The sequence below is a fragment of the Choristoneura fumiferana genome, chromosome 11, assembly GCF_025370935.1.
Source record: "Choristoneura fumiferana chromosome 11, NRCan_CFum_1, whole genome shotgun sequence".
NCBI lineage: Eukaryota > Metazoa > Arthropoda > Insecta > Lepidoptera > Tortricidae > Choristoneura > Choristoneura fumiferana.
The window spans coordinates 10,810,261-10,838,227 of record NC_133482.1 but is presented as its reverse complement, the minus strand read 5'-3'; the positions used below and the strand labels follow the sequence as shown (position 1 = coordinate 10,838,227).

The following is a 27,967-nucleotide window of genomic DNA, read 5'->3' as shown; positions in this document are numbered from 1 at the left end:
ATCCTGGTCACGTGACAAATAGCGACAAAGCAGAAAATGTTGAACTTTATCGTTGGAAAAAAAAACCTCTTAAATTTCGGCAAAAACTGCTATTATTATTATTATTTTCATTTATTTCAATTGATTTTATTTGTACAACTGCCACGACTGCTACTATTAAATGAGATTAAGAAATCAGCTTCCAAGACAAAGATCATTCCTGCAAGCAGCCATATTGTCGTGTCGCCGCTGCTCGACGCGGCGACTGGACGCCACTTTCTTGAGTCGCGGTAAATTCAAAAACACATTCAAAGTGGGATCACGTGACCAGATTTATCGCTGCAAATGAAGGACGAGCGACTGCATGTGGCCGCACCTTGACTATGTCAATGTCACATCAAATTTTAGGTTGTGATTTTGATTAGTTAGTAGTTACCATAGCAACGAGTTGTTTATTCGATAACTAACTTGAGGTCACAGAGTACCTTTTTTATATCTTAAGGTCCTATACATTACAATACTCTGACTTGAGGATTTCTAGGTATATCCAACTAGCAAATTTATTAAAAAAATCTGCAAGGCAAAAGTCATGGAAAACGAAGAAACTCCACAAATCATTACACACATAGAAACTAATCTCGATCATTCCCTGTTTGATTGTAAGTGGATTCCCTGCTCTGCCAAGTTTGTTGTTATTGGTTCGATACCCAGAGGGAATGGGACCATTGAAATCTTTGAGATTACCTCAGGTGAAACGAAGAAGGTAAAGCTCATTGAGAGACCTAACGCGTTCAAATGCGGAACATTTGGTGCTAGCAGTGATGTTGAAAGAAGGTTAGCTACAGGCGACTTTAAGGGTACTTTAGAAATATGGTAAGAACAACTTTTTTTGATCCAATAGTACTGCTAATTCAGTTATACCCGACTGTGAAGAAGGATGATTATAGATTCTGTATTCAAAAACCATATTCCATCCAATGGGGATTTTTTACTTTCAGAGTAAGAAAAGTATTATAGTCTTCTTATGTTTATTTGCAGGGATTTAGAAAAAAGTTGCCAAGTTTACATAACCAAAGAACACACAGACATCATAAACTCAATAGATGGAATGGGCGGCAACACATCCAACTGTGGCGCTCCAGAAATTGTCACAGGCAGTAGAGATGGTAATTTTTTTAAATATCACATACCTACTCAAGGCCAGGGTTACCATGTAGGAGCATGTAGGCAGTGGGGTAGCTAGGTAACCAAAGGCCCTGGGGCAAAAATAAACTAGGGCCCCAATTAAACATTTTAAAATCGTTTGTTCCGTATTTGTTGTGTTCCGAATTCGACATTCTCTAGATTTGTCATTTGTAGTTTGTAAGTTAGAGTCCGAGGGGCCCTCTGAGCTTGGGGGTCCCAGGGCACTGCCCCGTCTAGCCCTCCGGTATCTGCGCCACTGCATGTAGGCAACAGCAATTGTTAGGGCTCTTTTCAGGTTCAAGTTCCAGTTGGCCATAGAGTTAATTACCATGTAGTTTCTATCAATGAACTGTCTGAGCCATCTGTCGAAGATAATGGAAATCAAGAAAAACACAGTTTATCTGAACTAAACAGTACTTATTTTCAGGAATCATATCTTAGCCAGCCTTAAGTTATTTACTTAATTGTGATTCCTCATCCCAATTACTACTGTAACTATTATTGGCATATCTATAACCTATGATACGTCCACATCCCCCAATCCACAGGCACAGTAAAAGTATGGGACCCTCGTCAGCGGGGTAAGCCAGTAGCAAACATGCAGCCCGTAAAGGGTGAAACAAGACGTGACTGTTGGACTGTCAACTTTGGCAACTCATTCAATGATGCAGAAAGAATTGTAACAGCTGGTTACGATAATGGAGACCTGAAGATGTTTGACTTACGCACCATGTCACTTAGATGGGAATGTAATTTGAAGAATGGGGTAAGTAGTGGAATAGTTTGTACTTATTACAGTTTTTTTTTGTCGGCCAAGCCTAGTTAAATAGTAAGGCTGGTTTGGTTTGTTGTGTAAAGATCACTTTTATGCTGCAGCTATTCTGAGATATATCCATTGTTAGCAAGCAATTACTGTGCTCGCTCACCCGCTACCTTACGATAGCTACGTCTATGCAACAAATGTGTGTTCATGCAGCTCCTCCACCTCCTGTAAGAACACATACAAATCACACAAACCCAACTATAACCACCACCATACTACACTGACGCATTTCGAACTCGACAGGCTAATTGACTCTTTTTTTAAAGTAGGTCTTAAATTGTTATTATTGTCTGATTAAAGGAAAGAAAATACCATATTTTTTTAAGGACGTAGAAAACCACGAAAATCATTTTAAAAGTTATCATTCCACTAGAGTTTACCCGCGGCTTCGCACGCGTAAATCATTAAATACAGCAGTTGAATTGAAATTCCGGTATTTTACAAATTTCCCGTGGGAATTCCCGAAAATTACATTGTGGTTTTCATTGACATACTCTATGAAAATAATCATAATCTATAGCCTCATATAGGGTTGCCAGGCGTCCGGATAAAGCCTAGGACATAGGCTTTTTCAATGCTTGTCCGGCCAAAAACGGTGTCCGGCCTGTCCGGCTTTTGTTTTTGCAACTGACCAGTGACTATATGTTCATACAAATAAAACCGGCCAAGAGCGTCTCGGACACGCCCAAAATAGCGTTCCGTAGCCATTACGAAAAAATTAAGTAACATTTTTTTAAGGATTTCGTATTTTGTACAGAATCTTCCAAGTTTAGGTATATTTTATACCATAGGCTGCTATTTACTCTTAAATTACTAATAATTCTCAAACAAACTTAGCCGTTATAGTTTTCCTTGAAAGTTTGATATACTTAGGTACTAACATCCTGAATTTTTTCAAATTTTTCCACCCACCGGCGTAGATTTTAGAGGGGGGGGTGACGCTCGATTTCCATGAAATTTTTGCACTTTAAAGTTGAATATTTCGCAAACAAATCACTAAATCGAAAAATCGTCTTAGCAAACCCCTAATCGTTTTAAAATACATATCCAACGATACCCCACACTATAGGGTTGGATGAGAATAAAAAATCACCCCCACTTTAGGTCTATGGGAGGTACCGTAAAAAAATTTTTTTTGATTTTTTTAGTGTACCATTTTGTCGGCATAGTTGTGGAATACTTCGCTCGCTTACTCGGCATTCAAAATCAACACGCACCAAAAAACGACTTTGCTCTCTTGTTGTACAAATAACTATTTTTTGACGCTTTCGAAGCTTCGGGCATAAGCTAGTTGTAATGAATGATGTGGCGTCCGGCTTTTTTGCCCAAAAGTCCGTGCAAACTCGCTGGTCTGTCCGGCTATTACGTTTGAGGACCTGGCAACACTAGTCTCATAGACTCAAGCCTCTACTTTGCTTTATACATTAATAGATTATCTATCTGTGCTGTGTGTGCTGTGATGTGACGTCATAAAACTCGTAAACGGCAAAACGCACTGAAAACGAAAACTTCGATTAATTTCATATAAAACCATGACTTCCGCCAGTTTATATGAAAAATATAGTAATTATCATTATTGTATTGTTCGAGACTGCAAGAACACATCAATTAAGACCCCAGGAAAATTATGGATTAGAGTGCCGCATGAAATAAATATGCGAAACACATGGCTAAAATTTGCAAAAAAGGATCCGGATTCTTTATCGAGAGAAACTAAAGCTTATTTTTGCGAAGACCACTTTGATGTAAGTACTTACTTGTTCAGTTTCTCCAGAAATTTTATTCATCAAATAATAAAAATAAAAAATTTAAGGTTATGTACTAGTTAGTAAAATACTATTTTTTTGTGTTGTTAAACTTTTCAGTTAGAAAATGACATGGAAAATTACGTGCAGTACAAAATAATGGGCTCAGTTAAAAGGATCCGAATGAAGCCCAGCTGCATACCATCTAAATTTGTCAGAAAACGCAAACATAATCCTACACCAGACGAAAAACAGCATGATTCTAAAAATAGAGCAGCAATGCCTTCATCGGAAGATTCTATGGAAATGTCAACATCATGTTTTCATCAAGGTACAAGAATGTGTCATAATCATAATAAAATAGACTGGTTCCTTGATAGAAGATTATATTTTTCTTTATCAATGTATTCATTGCTTCCAGAGTTACTCACTAAGGAGGATGCTACTTCATGTACTTCTAACGAGAAAGAGTTGCATTCACACAACATTGAATTCTATGATCAAGCAGTACAAGTTCAGCCCCTTCAAAAAAATGAGTATTGTCAAGTTGTACAAGATTTACAGAGTACCATAACCAAGATAAAGAAAAATCCTAGATTATATATTGGAATACCTGCAGAGCTATATTTTATAGTTGATATTATTTCAAATCATACCAAACTATCAGAGAATAATATTTTACTATGTTTAATGAAAATAAGATTGAATAGAACTTTTTCACAGTTAGCTGATGATTTTGATATTTCACCATCTCAAGCACGTAAAATATTTTGCAATAAAATTCCCATCATTGGTAAGGTACTTATGCCTCTTCTGAAACCAACTAAAGCCACAATTAAAAATAATCTCCCCATACCATTTCGCCTCAAATATAATGTTGTAAATTATATCATAGACGGTTTAGAAATAGAAATACAGAAGCCAAAAAATGTTATTCATCAGGCACTGACTTGGTCAGAATATAAAAACGCAAATACTTTTAAATACCTTATATCATGTACCCCTGATGGTTTAATCAGATTTGTGTCAAAGGGTTATGGCGGCAGAGTAAGTGATATTGATTTAGTTGAACATTGTAAGTTTCTTGATAGTTTGGAACCAAGATCTTCCATTTTAGCAGATAGAGGTTTTAAGCACATTGAAATGTATTTACAACAAAGAGGATTTACTTTATTAAGACCTCCCAGTGTTGCTGTTGGGTCAAAATTGACCAAAAGTGAAACAAAACAAACAACTGAAATTGCCAGTCTCCGAATTCATGTAAAAAGAGTCATCAGAAGGATTCGTGAGTTTTCGATCCTAAAGCCACGGTCAGTAGTAAATTCAAATTTGTTACATGTATTAGACTTTTGTGTAATCACAGCCTGTGCTCTCATAAATTTACAAGACTCTTATCAAATAAAATATTAATGTGTCCTAGGCAACTTTTATTCAACAACATCTAGCAATCACATTAAATTAAAATATGAGCCTTTGGGTATGTGAGGTTCATTAGATAGGATTAGGTAAGAAATAGCCATAAACATGAAATTAATTTTAATTAACAAAAATAAACTATCTCCACTCTACACTCACTATAATGATTTCAGCTTGTAACCTTTTCTTCTTCATCATCTACCAGTACCGACACTATACTCCTTTGAGCATACCTTGTGTTCTGAACATATTTTGCATTTCACCAAACAGAGTTTAAGCATCTTGTTTCAGTTGAATGTAACCTATGGCATCATCGCTGTATGATTCCCTGGTAGATCTGTAAATATGATATAATATAGTAAGTTACAAGCAGTCAGAGGGTAATATATATTTTTGTATGACTACCTCGTACACCAACTGCATAGTCTCGACATTCTTCAGCTTGGCAGAGCAGAAATCTGGGTATGATTGGTGTTTTGGAGTCTTTTTTTTTTTTTTGCAACTCCAAATTGTTACTTTTACGGGTATCCCATGAAACCATATCGAAAATACAAACTGAGACATGGATGCACAGAAAAAGCAGAAAAAAAGAGACCAGCGCTGGGAATCCAACCCAGGTCCTCAGCAATCCGTGCTGCGTGCTATAACCCCTACACTATCGCTGGACCAGCGATGCCATCCATCCATGTCTCAGTTTGTATTTTCGATACAGAAATCTGGTTTCAAGTCAAGGAAAAAAAAATTACCGGCCATCAAAGTATCAATTCTTGGCAAATTTGAGCTATCTGCCATGATAAATCCAACATCTATGAATTTTACGATTGATTTTATCAGAAAAAAAAGAGGAAGTAGTAACAAAATATGTGGATTATGGGTTTTTAGGGTTCCATACCCAAAGGCAAGGGTGCCAAAGGAGCCCTATTACTGAGACTCCACTGTATTGTATTGTATGTATTGTTACTCTTTATTGTACATGAAACATATGAAAATTACAATTAACAAGATAAAGAGATGTACAAAGGCGAACTTATCCCTTAAAGGGATCTCTTCCAGTTAACCTTTGTCTGTCTCTGTCCGTCCGTCTGTCACAGGGCTCTATCTCTTGAGCCGTAATAGTTAGACACTTGAAATTTTCACAGTTTATTTATTACTGTGGCTGCTATAACAATATCCCATACAACAAACGTGTTTTTTTTGCCGTTTTTTTCTTAATAGTAATAACGGCAACAGGTAGGCGCTTGAAATATACACAGAATATTTAGTTGTATAATCACTTTAAAGATAAATAAATATTTAAGGGGGGCTCCCATACAACAAACTTGTTTTTTTCCCGTTTTTTTGCTAATGTCTAATGTTGTATAGATAATGGTTACTGATGTGCCAAAGGAAACTTTCCAAAATTGCGTAATTTGTCGTATAGGAAAATTTCGGAAACGTCACAATTTAGTATGGCAATTTAAACTTTCCGTTTCTTAAATTTAAATTTCCTATATTTCTTGCGAAAATTTCCAGAATTTTCCAAGAAGTTTCCCAACTTTTTGGAAACTTTCTGCAACTTGCACATCTGTAATAATGGTACGGAACCCTTCGTGCGCGAGTCCGACTCGCACTTGGCTGGTTTTTTTATAACAAAATGTTTTAATTTAGAACGATTACAGCCTGAAAAGTGCACGAACCTACGCCTAGCTACGAATAATAGCTACCATGTATTAGAGTGAAAAAAAAAATTGAGTTACCGAGTCAACTCGGCGAGTTACTTAGTCGTAAGAAGTCATTTTGTTTTAAAGGCATAAGTATAATACGGAGTCGGAGTTAAAAGATCTTAATCTAAACCAGTGTTCTTCAAACTTTTTCAGGACGCGACCCTCCTTGTATCCTATTATCCTACGTACGTTGATAATACAAACATTGAATAATCATACACAATAACGGTGAGAGTATTTTAAACATACTGCGACCCCCCCCCCCCGGGGGTGGCGACCCAAAGTTTGGAAAACACTGATCTAAACGAATCGAAACTCAGCTCCAGTGATAAATTTCTTACTCGAGTTGTAAGGAGACAAAGTGGTTTATTGGAGTGACTCGAAAACTCGAGTACAACTCAATTGACTTAGTTAAATTACTCGAGTCACAAAATCCGACTACCTACTCATTCTTGTAATCTGTGACTTGAGTCATAAATGTCAATGTCACAGCACAGCAGGGCTACTACGAAACCCGAAACTCGAAGTTCGTATCGTACCGTCCCTCTCGCTCTCGTATTCAATAGTATAAGTGTCAGAGGGAGCGCTGTAGTCTGCAGGGCTACTACGAAACTTGAAGTTCGTATCTTACCGTCCCTCTCACTCTCATATTAAATACTTAGTATTATACTTAGTAATATACTTAGTATAGTGACGGAACGACACAAACTTCGAATTTCGGAGTAGCACTGCAGAGTACATACGTAGCTAATTTCACTTTGATAAGATCCGACATGAAGTTGACTTAGAATCCTATGACGTCAAAACATGGCCGACAGTTTTCGGAGTTAAAAAAAAAAACAAATTTTAAATTGAAAATATAGGCCCATTTTGAACTTTTAATGTCTAAAATCGATAAATATTGGTTTCTTAAGTCAAATACTACAGAAAACATTCATGTATTACGCCAAATTTGATACAAGTCAGGTAGCCTACAGTGTGGAGCTAGAGGAGCTGCATGAACACACATTTGTTACATAGACTTAACCGTCGTAAGGTCGCGGTTGAGTTGAACAAAATAGTCTAGACAGTAACAACAACCTTAATTGCTTGCGTTTTATTTTTATTTATGTATAAGTATTTAATTGGATTGACACGTTTTGCCTACAGGTGTGTTCTGCAGAATTTGACCGAAAAGATATACCAATGAATAAGCTAGTCGCGACCACATTAGAGGGCAAGTTTCATGTGTTCGACGTGCGTACTCAGAATCCTACTAAAGGATTCGCTCAGGTACTGTCATCATCATCACCTTTATATTGTAGTACTTACAAAGCCTATGACTTGAACTTCCGTGCGACCTGCAACACTATTCAAGAGCGTGTGGCTAATTAATGTGTCTGGGCCGGTGTATCCACCTGCAGGGCTACTACGAAACCCGAAACTCGAAGTTCGTATCGTAGCGTCCCTCTCGCTCTCGTATTATAAATAGTATAAGTGTCAGCAGGGCTACTACGAAACTCAAAGTTCATGTCGTGCGGTCCCTCTGACACATACTATTTTTTTATACGAGAGCACAATATACGTAACAAAGTTACGTAACTTAGTTGTGTGTTGTGTGTATTGTGACGAGAGCGAGAGAGACGGTACGAAACGAACTTCGAGTTTCATAGTAGTCCTGCTGTGCCCTTAGTGTATGTTTTCGGTAACCGAAAACTTTCACTAAGGGTACAGAGGGACCGCACGACACGAACTTCCGAGTTTCGTATTAGCCCTGCTGTTCATCAACCAGGTAGGTACAGTCGCCATCAGATATTTCGGAGCGACCAAGGTGGTCAATAATATCGATACATACCTTAATAATAGAGTGCATGTGCCGATATTTTTAACCACCTTGGCCGCTCCGAAATATCAGATGGCGATGGCGACTTTAGGTACACTTAATTTTTTTTGCATTAAAAAGGATAGGTATAAGTGGTTTTGACGTGTCTTGTCTTTTTGTTACAAAACACCTTTGAAAAATAAGTAGAGCAATCAAATCAAATACAATGTTGTAAATAGCCTGAATGGCTTCGAGAAAAGTATGGTACGGCCGTGCCTTCGTTTTTGTTTTGCTCGACTTGGCCTTAGATACCTATGACAAAAAAAGCGTTTTTCAATGAAGACTCGTAATTCATCCTTTTTCTATTGCTTATAAACGAAGTATAAGGAGATGTGAGTGACACTATTTACGGCCCACTATGGGGCGTGTAGGTATAGTAATAATAACCGGGTCGGTATTTCCATGTCGGTACCTTACCTATTATCCTGGCCGGTAAATAGTGTCACCCAGGAGATTTACCTTTTTCTCAACTCAGACGTGAACTGCTTCGTGTGAATTATTTTAAAATTAAAGACGAACGTTTCCAGGTCTTGGATGACTCTACCAAGAGTGGTACTATCTGGGTGGCACGCCATGTACCGCAAAATCGAGACATCTTCATCACTTGTGCCGGCAACGGGCACGCTACGCTATGGAAATAGTGAGTATCTATCAAAGATTTCCAATATTCCGTCCATTTTGGGGAAATATAATATAAAGCGTACTACCACAAAGTTTAGACAACCGTTGAACCAGCGTTTAACAAATAAAAAACTGTAATTAAGGCAACTTTTGCATGTGGTAGGACCTTGTGCAAGGTCCGCCCGGATTGCTACCGCCATCTTGCTTGCTAATCCTGCCGTGAAGCAGCAGTGCTTGCACTGTTGTCTTTCGGCGTGGAGAGTAAGACAGCCGGTGAAATTACTGGCACTTGAGGTATCCCATCTTAGGCCTCTAGGTTGGTAACGCATCTGCAATACCCCTGGTGTTGCAGGTGTTTATGGGCGGTGGTGATCTCTTACCATTAGGAGACCCACTTGCTCGTTTTCCATCCAGTCAAATAAAAAAAAAAACTGTATGGAGTGGGTGCACTTGTAGCTAGCCGAATGTAGCCTTAGGCAACCGTGTGTACAATAAAATTGAAGTCGGAAACTTATAAAATCATTTTCAGTGAATACCCTGAGCAGAGATACCGCGTCGACGACAAAGGGGTCTCCTGCGGCGTTCCGGGCAAATTGAAGCGGCTGCAACGCATGGTCATCAGTACGCAACCAATCAATGCCCTGGATTGGAACCGCGACCACCTCGGATTGGCTATCGCCACAGCGTACGACCAATACGTACGCGTCCTCGTCACCACGAAACTGAATTTGCATTGATAGAATTTTAACAACTGAAGTTACGGGCCTGTTTCACCATTTGTCGACTATCTTTAAGTGACGGATATCAGTGATTACTTTTATCTAAAGTTAGTCGATAAGTGGTGAAACAGGCCCTAAGTGTGATTAAGCTCTGTTGTAGTAAGTTATAATATATAAACTTAGATAGACTGGAGCCGGTGGATAGTAGGTTGTAAAAATAACTTACCTTTTGAGATTCGCCGCAGTCGGGTAAAAACTGTCGGTTTGGGTTTCAAATGGATATAGTAGAACTTTAAATACCATACCTCCTTTTATTTAGTCTGTTTCATCAGTTTATCACTCATCACTAAATTTTATGTGACAGATAAATACGATGCCATCTCTGTTCATTCGGACAAAACGAACTGAGACGGCATCACAGCCATGTCACATAAAATTTATCAATTAATGGTGAAACAGGCTTTTAGATTTATGAAGCCCAGTCGATTTAGTAAAAATGTGATATCAGTAACATGACATTGTACTGAATATATTTCATCTAATGAATTCGTATACATGGTATGGATGCATGGTTTTACTTAAATTTGTGGATTCGTGATAAATTGAGTTCCGCACGCCTGTCTTTTATTATCTTTGAAATAAAACAACAAGTAATTTTTCTAACTCAAAAGAGCGATTTATTATTTATTATCCTAGCACTTATTATAAATAAAATTAAGGCTAGCGTTCAGTTCTTATTACCACTATTATATGTTAGAACGATTTAGTAATTTGTGCACTTCACTAAAGCCTGCTGCGGCGATCGAGAAGCCGGTCCAGGCTGAAGTGCGGCGGTCAATAAGCGTCTACTTCGTACCAACGTCTAAGGAAATAATGCATTACGGGGTGCGTCAACAACGCAATGTATTGTCACAACATATACCGTAGCTATTTATTCTGTTACATAGAATACAAAGACGAAAAAGCTCGGGTCTTAATGGGTTACTCATAGTTGCTAGTCTACGGTGTGAACGAACATCCGACAACGGATTCACACGTTAACCACCTACATATTCGAATTTAAACGAATCGATATCTTACCGAAATATTATTTAAATCTTAAACAAGTATAATATAACGTGCACTTACTTGCGTATATTAAATAAGAATTCTTTTTTGAAACTCATGAATAATTCTTACGTTTGTCTTGCACTTTGTCGATGCGAAAGGCAATATTAAGTGTAATCACTAACTAGTGAATTCAAATTGTACAAAAACTAAATTTTCGTAAGCTTAAATTTCATCACTACGTTTATTTATTATTAATAACTTACATTATTTATACAACACTCCCAAGGAAAGGGTTTTATTTTCGTAGACGCCTACGAAGTATATATTCGCGAAGGAAGTCTTAAACAGAATCTACATTCAAAAAAGCTACTTCATAACCATCATCTATCTATTACAATCCATGAAATCGAATGAACTTTCTATTTCTGAAACAATCCAATACAATATTTTTAAGCATTTCAGGCAAAACAACCCATACATACATACGAGTACCATGAGTACTTTGTAATAATAAAAATATGTAGTCCAATAAAATAAAATAAGTAGCATGCCTAATATAAAAGTGACACTGTTCAAAATCAGTTCAATCCAAATACTTTTGTTGTCGCCAAGTCGTATCATAGAAAAGTAATCTTTGAATAGTGTCACTATTTTATAAGGATGTGCATGTGCTGCCTGGATATACAGAGACTCCTTACATAATGTTTACAATATAAATGGCATGTCTGATCACTCGTGGTGATAACCGTCAAATAGTATCTACGTTTAACCGATTAAATGAGACCACTGTGAACACAAAGTAAGCGGTCAAGCCGTCCATAAGCCTGCTTATCGAAGGCCGTTCTTATATTATTCTAGATGGCCTATGTGCTACCGCTAAAAGGCTCGCTCTTACTCCTAAAAGCAACCACACTATAGAAGTCAACATAAATTACTTAGTATTACAAATTATAAAGTAAATCATCGAACGATATTTACATTAACACCTAACTCTCGAATACACGCTAATACAAATGCAGTTTCGTAAGTTTTTTGTGTTAATTTCGACACTATGGTTTGATTTCAGTTACAGCAATGCCTATTTAGTGAAGGCTTATAATAAAAAGAGGCCCGGTCAAATCGATAAGATGTATAGTGTCGGATCAGTTTAAAACTTTCGGAACAGCGCTTGTAGCGCTTGTGGAACTGGATACAAGCCCAATAGTGGTTTTCTATTGCAGTGACAGTTACGAATTAAAGTTTATAATCAATTATTAAATTAAATACATCCCATTCAACTATTTTGGAAAAAAAATCGGAGCAATGTACAAAGCATTAATTTACTTTTTTTGTAATTTCTTTCATTTTCTCTGCATTATTATCTTACATCTTGACATTAACAAATAAATATTCTTTATTAGCCGAACATTTTATAGTAATTCCTATTTTTAACGTACAGACACCATTAACACATCGATTTATAAACGTAACACACTTCGTAAACATTATAAATATTTATTTTGCGACTCGTGAAAAAGAAAATCTTTTAATTTTATTCGTCTTCATAGTCATTACTTCAGTTTAGCATAACGTTTTCCATGCAGTATTTAAACAAATTGGCGTGTGCATTTGTTATGAATATAAAAGAAAAAGGAATATAGAAAGAGTGAGATTCTCTTCGAACAATCCAAAGAATATTAATGCAAATACTCAAAACACATGTAAGGTCATGAAAAATTCTCAAATGATCGAGGATCAACATAACCTTTCGAACAAAGAAACAGTGATGCCAATCGTTAATGCATACATTTACTGGAACCTGCTAACGCGCCTTGCCGGTATCGTCATATTTCATAGACTGATTGGAAACTTGTTAATTGGGAAAAGAAAGGCTTTTGTAAGGTGCCACACGTAGTGCAAAACCTGAAACAAATTAAAAAGTTTGTTTGATATTATTGTCGTTTTAACAAGATATCAGACATATCTTTGAAAACATTATACTCCATTTATTAACATTTGAAACTTAACGGTAAAATTTGCGCACGTTTTTAAATGACACAACGAAACTATGTATTTCAAATTGTGTTAACTTTTATAATAAAAACATAATAAATACAGCTAATAAATATACATGTAAGAAATACCGAGAAACGTGTGTTACAATTTGATCGTTAAATTGAAACCTTAAATTAAACGGAGTATAAATATTTGTCTGCCTGTGAAATCTCACTCAATGGAAATGAGTTGTTTTTTTTTTTCATATTTAATAGAGGTTTTCTTACTACAAATACAGACACATCTGGTTTGATTCTGATTTATTGATCAACCGTTTACAGCTTGCCTATTATTACTTCTTCGACTCCGCCACACATATCTGGTGTGTATGACACCTTGTCACTTTTCAGAATATTAACGTCTAACACACGCTGCTCGCGGTGCTAAAACATCGGTGCGGTAGGGACGAACATGAGATGTTTTACTTATTGAAGACTGCTTCCGCTGGCGTGAGTAAGTTTATCAATAAGTGCAAGTAATTTAGTAAATTACTTGTTCACTTATGATCGTAATGTTCGTGTTTACCTATGCTGGATCTAGGCGACATAAAATGACTTTTTATGCTCTAGTGCATAAAGTAAAATCTTCGTCTAAGACCAAGGTAATCAGGTGTGAACAGCCACAAACAAAACAGTTTCTACATTTTTTTTAATAATTTTTCAATAAAACTAAAAATATATAATTTAAAGTACAGTCAAGGAATTTAATTCATAGGCCACCATGGAACCTTTTCAAAGGAAAAGACATTACGACTTTCCTTGTTAATTAATGCGATGTCACTATGACATTTACTGTGAAATCGTTCCGTGGTGGCCAATGAATTAAACTCCTTGACCGACATGACATAGAAAGCGAACAATTGTTTCCACTGTTGCCATTTCATTTTCTCGCAATCTAAGTGAAAAGCAGAGTGTAAAACTCGAGAATTAAATCCATTTTCCCCTCGACGGTTCTACCCACCCTCGCCGTACCGACTCGGTGGCTTTATTTTATTTTATTTTATTTATTTGGGGCATTTTATGAACGTCTTGGGTAAAATGGCTTGTTTTATGCTCTTGTACAATCTAATCTATCGTTTAGCAAAAAGTGTTTGACATGTAGAAGATGGTTCACTGTGCATCTGTCTTACCGTGGCGGCGAGATTCAGTCGAGGTTGTCCTGGAAGATGAGCCGCACGTAGCCAGGAGTCCCCTGCAGGGGCGCGGCGCAGAACGGGCAGATCGCATGGAAGCCGTTCGTGCCGTGCGGGATGTCCACGGTAGACCAGTATCTGTGGAATCACAGGTCAAATTACTAAACTTTCGTTGCCAATGTTGGAATTCATCGAACTTGGACCGCATAAAAACGAGCTTGATATATTTTTTGTAAATCTCGACTTTGTTAGGTACTGGGAAGAGATCATTTAAACATTCATTTTAACAATAACTAGAGATAAGTATATACCAACAGAAGTAGACACTTTGAGGGGAGGCAACTAGGATCTCCACAGAAACGCAGTAAGGGGTAGGTGATACTGTCCAATAGTATTCATTTATGAAAATAACAGAGGCCTTATTGCCAAACGTACTTGGAATCACAATCGGCTTCACCACTCCCCTGTTACACGATATAAGACGAGGACATAAAGAGATGGTGAATGCGATCGCGAACATCACCGAGTTAGACAAGACGGCCTCAGATCTCGTAGGGTTTCTAATACTAACTTGACAGTCCGCTCAGAGGCCATGTGTCCGCATGGGTTGAAAGCATAAGTTGGCGGTTCCGCGTCAACGTAGAAAGCCGGTTCGATACCCATACACACTCGCACCACCAGTCCCTCCTTCATGCACATGGGACACGGCCGATGACCTGTCTCGCTGCCCTCGGCTCCCCACATGTGTTCACCTGCGCAATGTTAATATTAAATTTAGAATATTGGTTACTTTTTACGAGTTTTTATTTAACTAGCAACGTTAACGGTGGCAAAATTCTGGTGGTCCAGCCAAGATCGTCTCCGCAGGAGGGAACCCTTCAATGATTTATGGCAGAGGTTCCCAAAGTGGTCCAGGTGGACCCGCAGGGGTCCACGGGAGACAAGAAAGGGGTCCACGTGGCGTAAAAAAAAACGGGTGTTTTGGGAATATAGTAGAAATGTAGCAGCAGGGGGCCTGCCGAAAATAGTGAATCATTGAAAGTAGTCGACGAGAAAAAAGAGAAAAGTTTAGGAACCTCTGGTTTATGGTATCGACTTGAAGGATTTACCTTGCACGTGTCCGCAATTGAGATAGACGAAAGGCTGGTTGAGGTCCTGGTGTGCCGAGGAGAGTTTACGCGGGATGACCAGCGTGTTGAGCCCCACGGGGCACTGCGGCCGGCCCGCGTTTAACGCGTCCACTAACGCCTCTAGGTCGCGTTTTGTCTGCAAACATAACATTGCTTCCAAATAGTTGCTAACATTTTTTAGCTCAGAGGTGATTGGTATAAAATTCGACAAACTTCACCTATTGTGTAACACGCCAACGCTCGCAATCTCATTCACTATCTCTTTCTACCCTCATCCTTCATATACCATGTGCACAGAAATAGTGATGAAAACGATCGCAATTCTGAGTGCGTAAAGAGAAATAAAACAAGAATCAAATATTAGCTTTATGATATGATAATATAGCTGTTGCCCGCGACTCCGTCTGCGTAGAATTGGCTTATCGCTGGATAGCGATCCAGTGGGCACCTACTATGCATTTTTCTGGAATCAGGAATAAAAAGTAGCTATGTACTTCCTCGGGACTCCAACTACCTATCTCTATACCGAATTTCGTCTAAATCGGTTCAGCGGGTGAGGTGTGAAAAGGAAACAGACAGTTTTTTTTTTCTAGTTTTTTTTTGAGGCTTAAGTGCACCAATGTGACTATGCCAGCCTCATTGAAAGACTCGATGTCCACATTCATCAAACACTCCTATTGCGATATCCAAATCATCTGGCTGCAAAGGAGTGCTTGATGAACCGATAAATTCGTACTGCATCTTCCGATACTGGACAACTCAAAATAACATTCACTGCACCATTGAACAGGTCCAAATCACTCAACCCGTGCACATGGGGGATTGAACTACTTTCATCATATTTAAAAATTTATTCAATGGAACATGTCCTGACCGCACTCGAAACGCCCACACAAGTAAATCCCTGGGGAGGCTGGCACAATCGAACCAGGGCACCTTAAAATTTTGTTCTGTATTGTGTTGTACCAGATACCTTTTGTTCTTGATATCAAATTGAATGACTCTTGCCACATACCTAAGCATTTATTACACAGCATTTATTAGACAGTGTTACTTTCACATTTATAATATAGGTAGGGATTAATAATACGAGCTGGCAGTTTCCTCGCTCAACGCATCAGTCGTGCGATCCAGCGGGGAAATGCTGCCAGTATCTTCGGTACCATGCCGCAGGGTCCATTAGATTTATTATAGTTTTAGCTTGTTTAATGATTGTACCTAATATACCTTTTATTGTGAATATTAAAATAACACCTTGAAAAATTATTCAAATCTAATTAAAACCATTTTTTATAATACCTACGTTGATTGGATATTTGAGGAACGGAGTGAAATAACTCTAGACCAACGCGTCAACGGGTCATCTTAACCCTTAATAAGGCAGAGGCCATTTAGCGACCACATGCATTGATTTGGAAAGTCATTCTGACAAAACATGTCGCACTATAAATTGTATGTAAACCATCTTCTTTGTACCATGTTTGAGCAAATAAATGACTGATTACTGATTACTGTTTTAGTAATAAGTTAGGTACAATATTTATTCAAATTCAAATTCTAATATTGAATTTTTGAATTTGAATTTGAATTTTGAATCAATATTTATTGTAATTATTGAAAATACTACTAGCTTTCAAAATATCCTTTGCCAGGTATGTATTCGATAGCTGCTTTTGATTCTGTGGTTGTATGCTTCAATAAATGGGGCCTTATTAAGGGTTAATCAATTTCTAGGCGAGTTTACGCTACGTACACTCATTAGCACGTAAAGAAAATTAAATTAAACCTAACAGGAGTCAGATAATGAGTCACCGGCCGTTACAGGGCGTGTGTGAACGCAGAAGGGGTACATTAATTTACCAAGTGCTAAATATGACTATGAGGGGTCAATTAATGGGGTGTAACAAAGTTCAAACAAAGTTTTAACCCCAATGTCTAAGTGAAATCTGCTCAATAGTATGTCATATTATACTATCACAATTAACTTTCGATTTCGCCTAAATATGTGTCTTTTATAATGGAGGTTGAGATTACTTACAGGTGAGTTTTTGAGGCCTTCAGCACTTCTCCAGAGTAGCGTGGCGCCACACAAGTCTATCATCGTACCGTCTCTTAGTACGTTAGATTCTGCCTGGCATGGGAGACCCTGGAGAGTTCAAACAACGACATGTTTATGGAAATGCAATTATAAAACACACATTACTTACAAAGAAAACGTTACTGTAATTTCTGTGTTTCAGCAGTTATTTATAGTCTTTGGAAAGAACGGTAACGATTTATCGCTTGAAATACATGATTGATAATGTGGCATTTCTTTGTGAATTATACTACCCATCAATTTTCCAAAACAAACTTTACTCAAGCTGTTTTAGGAGTCATGGCCAGATAGACAAAATCATTTTACATTATGTTACAACGGATATCCGCTGCTGGCACGACTAGTGCCTACAGCCGATTACGAAAAATTAGTCGTCCAGTTGAGGAAAACGCTAATAGTTGCCTATGGTTGAAACGGATGTGGCACTGATATATCCCTACAATATCAGAAAATAAATTTCCCTTACATTGAACGAACATATGTTTTTAGTCATTTAGTTCTGAACGCACCTCTTTCCACATACGAAAGGTATCTCTATAAGCAAGTCTACACGCCGGAATTCAGATTATGAATTGAGGCCAAATGTATTTATTTAATAATTGCAAGAAACCTAGCTACATGACCAAGCACAGCAGCAGCTGGTAATATAATATTTCAGTAGCAGCGGTCCGATGCAACCAGCATTAGCATTTGATGCAAGGCTTACGGTAATGAATGGTTCCAGTGCACTGGTTTTCTCGGTCAGCTGCGTCACATGAGTTATGTGAACGTGTTTATGGCTTGGCTTTACTCTTTACCCGGCTGTAAACGTATTCCGATTAGTTCTAAGCGTAAATAGCGAGGGAATTACACTACCCCCGCCTGAGCATAGATCAGAATAAGGAATCAAAGGAATAGTCTAATATAGCTTGATGGTAGTTGCAAATTCAATTAATAAAGCTGGATGCATGACGCATGGATGGATTTATAAAACAGTACATTGGGTGTAGTGCCGAACGTGTCTTAACAGAAACCCTATGGCAAGCAATGCTGGTTTGCTGAGAAAGACACATTAAAATGTCCTCCACTTCGCGGGACCTGAGTCAGTGAACTGGATGTTATGTACAGCATCTACTTTACAGCATACCGGGAACAGATGGTGTGTGTCTTTACAAGTGCTGTTGGTGTTTACCTTCTGTTGTGCAGAGCGGCTCTCCCTTAGAGAGAAGACGGCGCCGCCAACGGAGGTCTCGCGCCACGGGCCGCAGGTGGCGCTGCCGCCGCAGAAGTCACCGCGCGGGTGCATCATGAGTACGCCGTTGGTCGTCAGTCCGTCGATCTCGTGGTTCTCTGTCCATTTCGTTGCTTTCTCCTGAAATGGTTAATCGTCTTTAAAGAATTTCTTACAGTTTGGATGCACCGAAGAGGTGATGGAGGGATGTCCTAGATACTCATCAGGAATACAAAACATGCTATAAAAATATATATCAGTGAGTAGGTAAACTTAATTTAGCATTTCTGTTATTGTGCTTGTAGGAAGTGAAACTTAAGTAAAAGAATGAATATTTTGAAGTAAATCATTATAGGTAAACGTATATCGTATATGTATCTATCTTTGGCTACCGCAAGTCTCGCTCCTGCACTACTTTAATTCGAGTGAATTAAACAGCCTAAACATAAAGTATTGCTAATTTAGCTACGATGTAAATGTATCCCTAAGGTACATTTAATCCAATCCTGATATTGGAAAACGATTATAACTTAAGCAGCCTAGCACTGACTTAACAATAGAGACTTACCCCAAGGAATATATTTCTAGAAGAGTCGAAGCCCGCGGCGTATATGCGACAGTTGTTGACGTCGTTCCTGTCAGCGATGATGCGGCACGCGAACCGCGATATGGTGCTTTGAAGCACCTTTGTGTCGCCGGTCTTGTCACCCGCTACCGTGTCCATCACGACAAAGTCGATCGGCGACTCTGACGACCTGCCGATCTGTGGACGAACATATTTGAACATAAGTGACTAGGAAAGACATGAGATTTCGTGTCACACGTAGAAGACATAAGTGGTTAATTTAACATGACTGCATTGGTTGTTTGAAATGGAAACCATGAACGTTTGTCATAATGCAAGATTATAACAGTCCTGTTTTCTACTGAAATAGAGACGTACAGTCGCCATCAGACATTTCGGAGCGACCAAGGTGGTCAAAAATATCGGCACATGCACTCTATCATTAAGTTTAATTAGATTAGAGTTAATGTTTCGATACTTTTGATCACCTCGGTCGCTCCGAAATATCTGATGGCGACTGTACCAAAGAGGTCTTATTGTTCAGAAAAACAATATCCTAACTATTTACGCCCATAGTTATATACCGGTGTTTAAGCCCTTGACAGAGCGCCCTTCATAGGTTTCAAGAGCAAAGCAATTGTTGAGGATCGTAAACAATCAAATGTAATGTAGCGACTGAACGCCAGCGACGGTGGTGGCTGCTGGGTGTGAAGGCTGCATTACATCACCGTTCCGGAGCGCGCCCGCGCCGCTCTGATTGCCCATCGTAGGCCACCCTGTCGCTTCCATACACTTCACTGAGTCTGAGTGGTAGAGCTAAATATAGACAGGTAGTTTTATAGTTATGTTATAGTTAAGTTATGGTAAAAAGACACCAAGTAAAAATCGCGATGTCTACAAAGTCCTCATTTCGATTCAATGAAGCTAAGTACTGCCATGTCCTCTTGTTATTGTAGACTAAAAATTAACTCTTTTAGGTAGGTAAAAATATACACAGCGGCACAAAATTTGGCCCTCTCTACATACAAAGTAATTTTACTGAAATTTCTCCCAAAGTTGTGCACACGCGAAGTCAACGGATTAGAGCCCAGCTCTTATGGTTTCTTAACATAGATTATGCTATGTGTATACTATAAAGGTACAGAAGTATGCTCTATTAACATATTATATATACTATACAACGTTATTATAATATTATAAAAAGTTTCGTTGTTTCATTATTTTAAAAACATGTGCAAATTTTAATTTTAAAATAAATGGAGTATAGCAATGTTAGAATTATTTAATTTTAACTAAAAATCTTTTTAATTTAAGATTAGAAGCTAAAGTTAATCAAGTTAATTATGCAATTTTTATTGAAATAAACAGTTTATTTTTTATAATTGTTTTAAAGGTCCCTTAAAATATACTGAAAGAAATTGATGGCTAGGAATTGTTTTAATTAAGGCTGAGAAAAACCTACGTTAGGTTTAGGTTATTATATTTTATGTAATCAGGTTTGACTTTGAGTTTGTCCATCCAAAATACAAACTGCAGCTTAGCGAGCGAGTACTTGATAATTTAGTACCAGGATTAACAGACACCAGGACTTGACCGTCCCCGCTCTTTAACCTTGCCCTTTCTAAATCCAGTGTCGCCCTCGTTGAAATCAATTTTCCTTCTCGGAAGGGCCTTCTCAAGCCTGTTGGCTAAGTTTATACCTAAGTGGCATGCCGAGCTTAGTGCGGATTAGCGTGTCCGAGGCCGCATTGCCGTTGTTGGGTAATGTGACGCAGCCGGCTCGATGCTAAGGCTTGCGTCACGCCGTCGCATACGTCCACAAGGGCATCGGTGCATGAGCCCTGCCTGCACGACGCTACTTCAACGTAACTGTTCTATCAAAGGGGTGTTATGCTGATGGTGGATTAGTAGAACCGTGCGGTGTGGATGGTAATTGTCGAAAACCCTGCATACTAACCGCATATGTATATTTTCTAGGCCCAGTTTTTCGAACGTTACAACAAGTGTAACAAAATAATATTCGTATTATTTTATCTTGACCCCCTAAATTACAAAATAAAACATTAATATTACTAGATTCGTTTCGAAAACCGAGTCCTGAAATTACAATGTCACCGTTTCGTTTGTAACAGAAATAAAATATTATATATTTATGAATAAAAAGGTTCATGTGTGGGTGAATTCACATTCAACATATATAATAATGTATATATTAATACATAGTACCTAGGTACTGTTGAACTGGGAATGCCGTACTGAATCATCAATGAATAAGTCCTTTAATTCTCGTAACGCAACAATATTATTAAATAGTACCATTAACTTTTTATTTGTCATCCTTCTTGCTAAACTGATTGATTAATTTATGATGAATTTAATGTTTAAACATAGTCTTTTTGAACTTGTCCTTGTCGTAGAACAACGCCCGCCACAATGTTTGTATATCTCCGCATGTTATGAGAAATAAGTAGACAATTTAAGGACGTAGTGATTTTTACTTTCAATCTACAAGTGCACTATCAAATCAAAGTTACGCTCGTAGATGACATTTAAGATCTACTTATTGCGTAAGATCAATCGCAGCCTAACGACATTAAACCCATTTCGAAACTGCTCCAGGGACATTAGAATCTTTTTTTCTATCGTAACCACAGAATCGTGGCAGCGAGCGTGACGAGAACACAAAGATGTTTGAGATTACACGCTATCCAATCGCCGTCCTACACAAGACAGTACGGTGTCCGGTACACCACCCCAAATATTTTATTCTGCTATTTGTAAGCCGAAAAGAACCTTTCTAAGTATCAGTCCACAGGGGGTGGAGTTTAGTCCGTAGGCGTCTGGTGAGCAATTCCCAGATGAGACGGGCATGCTGCCGAGGCCGGCTCGGCAGTATTCTATGAGCATTCTCCACCTCCCTCGAAAAAAAAAAGTATCAGTCAGCTTTAAAGATTTAAAGCCGCCTGTAATTCTTATTTTTTATTAATTTAATTAGAAAATGTTGCCCTCAATTGGATTCTAGTCGTGAAAAGACTTAATGCCACAGAAAGCTAAATGTGAAGCCAGGAAGTCCATATATATTATTTGAAAACATGGCAAGCATTAGATTTTTTTCGAAAATATAAATGCTTGTCAGGTTTTCAAATAAACTGCACTAGTCCCAGGGCATATTCCACATAAGAAGTACATACATTGATACAAAAGAATTACATATATACTGTATATATGAAATAAGTAACTTGATCAAGAAAATGTCTATAAAAGTATAAAGACAAAATGGGAATGAGTGCCCGAAGAATTTTACTTCCTCGACACATGCCTACTGTTTCTTCCCGTTATTCGTGCGGTTAGTGCGTTAGTTCCTTCCAAACTTTGCTAACGAAACAACGCCCATTACCTATATATTTGTGTGGATACGCGTAGAAATGTAACAGCGCTCACGCTCACGTTACGCTGGCTCTAAAAGCATACCTAGTAGGATTTCAGTTTTGGTAAGATTAAATAACTTCATATTACCTGCTATGATTATGAAAAGATTTTCAATCAGAACATAGAGGTGTCGAAGTGATAACATTAACTCCGTGGCACCGTTAAACTTGACTTAGTTAATTTTTATAAATGCTTGTAGGTAAGTACAATAATAGTTATGTATGCAGTCTACATAATTATATAGGTACCATTTAATTATTATTAAGTAAATCTGTGGCAGAAGTTAATTGAGATGGAGTACTTTATAAATAGTATTTAATGAAATTTTATACTTATTATTATCTATTCTTACCATGTCACAAACAATGTTTTCTTTTTTCTTCCTTTCATATGTACATAAATGGTTCATTGCAATTACATAATAATTTATTGAATCAGGCGTTACTTTGCGGAGGTCCATATCAATGAACTAAAATAATTTCCTTGCTCACCCGCGACCTTACGATAGCTAAGCTTATGCATAATATGCGTGTTCATGCAGTTCCTCCACCTCCACACTGTAAGAACACACACAAATCACACAAACCCATCTATCACCACCACCACACTACACTGACGCGTTTCGAACTCAACCAGAGCTCATCTTCAGGAGTGACAACCGTACACCATGCTACCAGTTGTTAGACTAACGAACCACAACCACCGTTTTAACTTGTCACTGTAACTCCCCAAGTACCACATACGTTTTATGATACAAACAAAACTACCACAAATTATTAATAAATTTTTTAACCGTCCTTCAAAACTACCTTGATTTTAATTTATTTACTGTCAAGGCATGTTTTATTAACTACCATTGCTGAAATTAGAACCAAGCCGTAGCAAGGGAGATGAAACTAAATTTACCTGCTCATTAATAATAGACCCCATACTGTTGTATCTAATTATCTCCATACATTCTAAAACATCGAGACGAAACCCCTGCCACAATAATGTAACACTTCATACGAATCTGAGTCCGATAAAGAATGATTTAGTTCCAACAAATGTTTGGCAAATTCGACTTATCAGGATGCTCATTCCTATATGCCGAAACATGCTCTTTAAATCTAGTATTAAAACTGCGACCTGTCTGACCAACATATACTTTACTGCAGTCATTACAAGTGAGCTTGTATACACCCGATCTAGTTCCTTTATCTACCTTCTCTTTGTGGTTACAAAGTTTAGAGTACAAAGAGTTGTTAGTCTTAAAGGCTACCATAACTTGTTTGATTTTAAAATACCATAAATTCTATCAGACAAACGACCAACGTATGAAATGCTAACCTATATTTGTTAGAGACTGCGATGGTAACACGGCGTAAAGCATGCTATCATATCCGTGCCTGCTTCTTCTGAACCAAACTATGACCATTGTTTTAATTCGCAATTAATTCGCAGTTAATTGGCTTGGTTCTAATTTCAGCAATGGTAGTTAATAAAACATGCCTGACAGTAAATAAATTAAAATCAAGGTAGTTTTGAAGGACGGTTAAAAAAATTTATTAATAATTTGTGGGTAGTTTTGTTTTGTATCATAAAACGTATGTGGGTACTTGGGGAGTTACAGTGACAAGTTAAACGGTGGTTGTGGTTCGTTAGTCTAACAACTGGTAGCATAGTGTACGGTTGTGTCACTCTGAAGATGAGCTCTGGTTGAGTTCGAAACGCGTCAGTGTGTGGTGGTGGTGATAGATGGGTTTGTGTGATTTGTGTGTTCTTACAGTGTGGAGGTGGAGAACTGCATGAACACGCATATTTTGCATAAGCTTAGCTATCGTAAGGTCGCGGGTGAGAAAGGAAATTATTTTTAGTTCTTTAATTACATAATAATAAAAGATAGAATGCTAAAGTAAAACACGAATTATCATTGAATTGATTAAATACTTATGCTCATTAATACATTGTAATGGATGCATTACCTTCTTTTCACATAGCTCGATAATTTACATGCTTTTACATGGTTAGGATCAGGGTCGATACGTGGGAGGGATAACACATGGCGCACATTTGTTTTGTCGCTCTCGGCGGCGATCGACGCCATAGTGGATACCTTTTTCAGACAAAAAAAACGTAGTAAGGGTCTTTCCTGTCTACAATTTCTTGGAACTGTTAAAATTCCCATTTGTGGAATACTTATGCTCAATGGCGGCATATTATTCGTACACAAGGAAGTAACTGTATGTTGTACTCCTGTACAATCACAGTTGATACCACAGTCATGCGCTATAACGGAATGTAATAAAATATGCGATACGAGTTGGTAGATTTGTAACCGCAGGTGCAAGGTGATCGCTCTGGGGCCACCGGAGCGTGTCCGCGGTGGAACTGGAGCCTCCGACCGAGGGGCCAGCTTCCTGGTGAACTTGCAGTGCCTCTTTCAGAAAAAAAAATCGAAGCAAAACGGAAGATTCCAATATTTTGATAGAAACATTTCAGTGCAAACAGTATAGAATTTTGTTATTCTGAATTAAGTATTTATCGCTGATCATTCAACAACAATATGTTCGCTCTGTGGCACTCTTATGCTTCAACAAAATCGGCTTATACATTTTTCAACGCTCGAAGCAGAATTTCCGAGCGATCGCTTTATAATAGCGACATCTAAGTATGTTTTAGCCCCCATCGAGAAACTTTCAGCACCCCATCGGAACTAACCGCTCACCCGGACAAGAGATGTCGCTATCAAGCAATCAAATTAAGATTGGTTTTTGGAGTCTTTTTGTATTTTTTATTTCAACTCCAAATTTTGTTACTTTTATGGTCATCCCGTAAAATCTACATCGAAAATACAAACTGAATACTTAATTGGAAGGTTTCTGTAAACTTAAATCTGAATATACGGTATTTTCACCACAAAGGTCGATTTTCAATATCACTTATAATATCCTGTTTGTAGCAAATACTTTTAGTATCCGCCGCCTGGCTGGCGCCACTTACCTGCCAAACAGTATGGTGTTCATTGTACTCTCAAACGTTTCCTGTTATTTGGAAATGGGAACAAAAACTGGGATACAAAACAAACAGCACTATATGTACAAAAGGTAGAATTCGTGATAATATTCGGTGAGCAATGGTCTTATTGCGGGCAAAAGGACGGCCGCTTTCAGAAGGATTACGTCCAAAACGTTTAGCGAGTATAAGGAGGTACAGTTCTAAATGGATTGGAGCTACGGCACTATGACGGAAAACGTTAAAAGGGAGTTAATAGTTATGTTATGACGCGCTGGCAGAGCTTTTGCTTTTGCGCACAGTCTGGTTTGGTCTGGTGCTTTGTTTAGTTCACACGTAAACGGCGGCGTCGAACGGACTCGAGTACCGCTCTTTACTCCTCCTGCTTTTGTTTGAACGACAACCAGTTCAATAGAGTAATGAATGAGAGCTGCTATCTTATTTAAATACATATCAAAGAAAAGCGATTCATGGCTTTCTTCGATTTCTGATTGACTTTACCAATCCGATCTTCTCTCTACAATCTCTTGTTTATTAATCGAAATACCGTCATCGTTTCGTTTAACTTTATTACAAGTTTATATTTAATTATTTATTAGGCACAATAATCACGCTACATTAAATTAGTCCAATTTCGTCTCACATTATAGCAAAGGATCCCTTGACAGGTCTAATATTGACATCAAGCGTGTATTCTGTTATCAATTTGCATATGTAACGACATGGCACGGTGACAAGAGGCTTCGAGGCATTTCGTGACCTTGATAGCATTCGGCTGCGGGGGCGGAGCCCCAAAATTCTCATATGATCTGTCAGTTTTAAAAGACCGTATGTGCATGTAATTGGAGAACTGTAAAGTCTTTTTGGAGTAGGTACTGCTTAGATCGCCCCCGCGGGCGTAGGCGTTGCGTGGGCGACATCGAGAGCCTAGACTAACAAACTGCCAAGTTCTATTACTTGGATAAAGTTCCATGAAGCAGTTAGAACAATAAATAAATGTGTATCACGTTTTAGGTGGTATTTTATCATTACTTTTAGAATTTCGTCTGTCATCCTCCGCTGTTTCATTTACGTACTCGCATATGTTTGTTTTGTTAGATAGAATGGTTGAAAAAAAAATACCATGACGCCAGTGCAGTGCATAAAACAATTGTCACTTTGGTTTAAGTATGTCAACGCCTGCAGTTTCACGGTTACGGTAATTGTGAGTCTGTCCTTAAGTTTTTTTTACGTTTTGTGACGAACAACTGACAATTTCTCACGGCACAAGACCTTGATTTGACGACTACCTACTACTTGCATCCAGTAAATAAAATACTCACGTTTTATGCTTTCGTTAATTCCAAGTTTTTTATGTACATAGGATAAATAGTTCTTTTACTTTTTTACCATTATTATTTATACTTTTAAAGGATTTATCGCAACCTTTAATATTTTTTTAAAATATGTAATAGGTAAATATTATTACGTACCTAACCGGCGTACTAGTTTGATTAAATTAAATGTGATGCCGTCTCCGTCTATTCGAACAAAACAAATAGAGACGGCATCACATTTAACCGTCAGTTATCACTAATTAATGGATGGTGAAACAGCCCCATAATGTTGTGTGAAAATAATTCTGACGAAACCGGGTGTTTTCTACGCTTTTAATGGCATAATATAATATTACAAAATAATGTGCCTAATTGCCTGTTAAATTTGTTATTAAAAAATACTTTAAGGGTCTGGTTACCATATAATTTAATGCAAACGATGAAAAACCAATCAGTATTATAAATACATCAATAGGTATTATCAATTTCCTTGTGACAATTTGAAAACCATCACAAATGATTCAATTAAACCACAATCTCATCTGTCTCAGACTTGATTCGGCCAATAAAGAGGGGAAATTCAAAAGTCCACCACAAAGCACGTGTCGACACGAAGGCTTGTCGATACAGCGCTGGGGCGCGAGAGGGTACGGTTATGAAAGCGTATTGAAAAGGTCGATGTTGACGCGGAATGAACTAGACTTGCCGGTGACATATCTTTATTTACCTACATCTTGTTGACAGGAACGTCGGAAACGAAGTTTTGTGAAAATATATGACACAAAAAAGTGCGACGAAAATACACAGATACCTACTTTGATAAAGTAGATTCAGTTGTAAGTTATTAGCAAACTTGTTGTTGGGCTAAGTACCTACCTTACCTACTTGGTTCATTCGTTTGCTTAATGCTTGATTCCGCAGGGTGAAAATTTGAGATTGGGCAGCTAGGCAAAGTAC

The 27,967-nt window shown here is 38.0% G+C and overlaps 3 protein-coding genes across 3 annotated transcripts; 2 read left to right on the top strand and 1 right to left on the bottom strand.

Annotated features, from left to right (window-relative positions):
* The first annotated feature begins 352 nt into the window (after window positions 1–352).
* Wdr92 (dynein axonemal assembly factor 10) lies at window positions 353–10,722 on the top strand. Its single transcript, XM_074094541.1, has 6 exons — window positions 353–852; window positions 1,018–1,145; window positions 1,713–1,930; window positions 8,001–8,123; window positions 9,240–9,352; window positions 9,863–10,722. The coding sequence occupies exons 1-6, from the start codon at window positions 569–571 to the stop codon at window positions 10,068–10,070; spliced, it is 1,074 nt and encodes a 357-aa protein (XP_073950642.1). The 5' UTR covers window positions 353–568; the 3' UTR covers window positions 10,071–10,722.
* On the top strand, window positions 1,949–7,151 carry LOC141432781 (uncharacterized). Its single transcript, XM_074094540.1, has 3 exons — window positions 1,949–3,732; window positions 3,853–4,063; window positions 4,154–7,151. The coding sequence occupies exons 1-3, from the start codon at window positions 3,520–3,522 to the stop codon at window positions 5,140–5,142; spliced, it is 1,413 nt and encodes a 470-aa protein (XP_073950641.1). The 5' UTR covers window positions 1,949–3,519; the 3' UTR covers window positions 5,143–7,151.
* LOC141432783 (protein pellino-like) lies at window positions 10,704–19,507 on the bottom strand. The gene is made up of 7 exons (XM_074094542.1): window positions 19,275–19,507; window positions 18,668–18,847; window positions 17,437–17,544; window positions 15,378–15,534; window positions 14,840–15,020; window positions 14,266–14,406; window positions 10,704–13,004 (listed from the first exon to the last, which is right to left on the bottom strand). Exons 1-6 carry the CDS (start codon window positions 19,491–19,493, stop codon window positions 14,280–14,282), a joined length of 972 nt encoding a protein of 323 aa, XP_073950643.1. The 5' UTR covers window positions 19,494–19,507; the 3' UTR covers window positions 10,704–13,004; window positions 14,266–14,279.
* Between the last annotated feature and the right edge of the window lie 8,460 nt (window positions 19,508–27,967).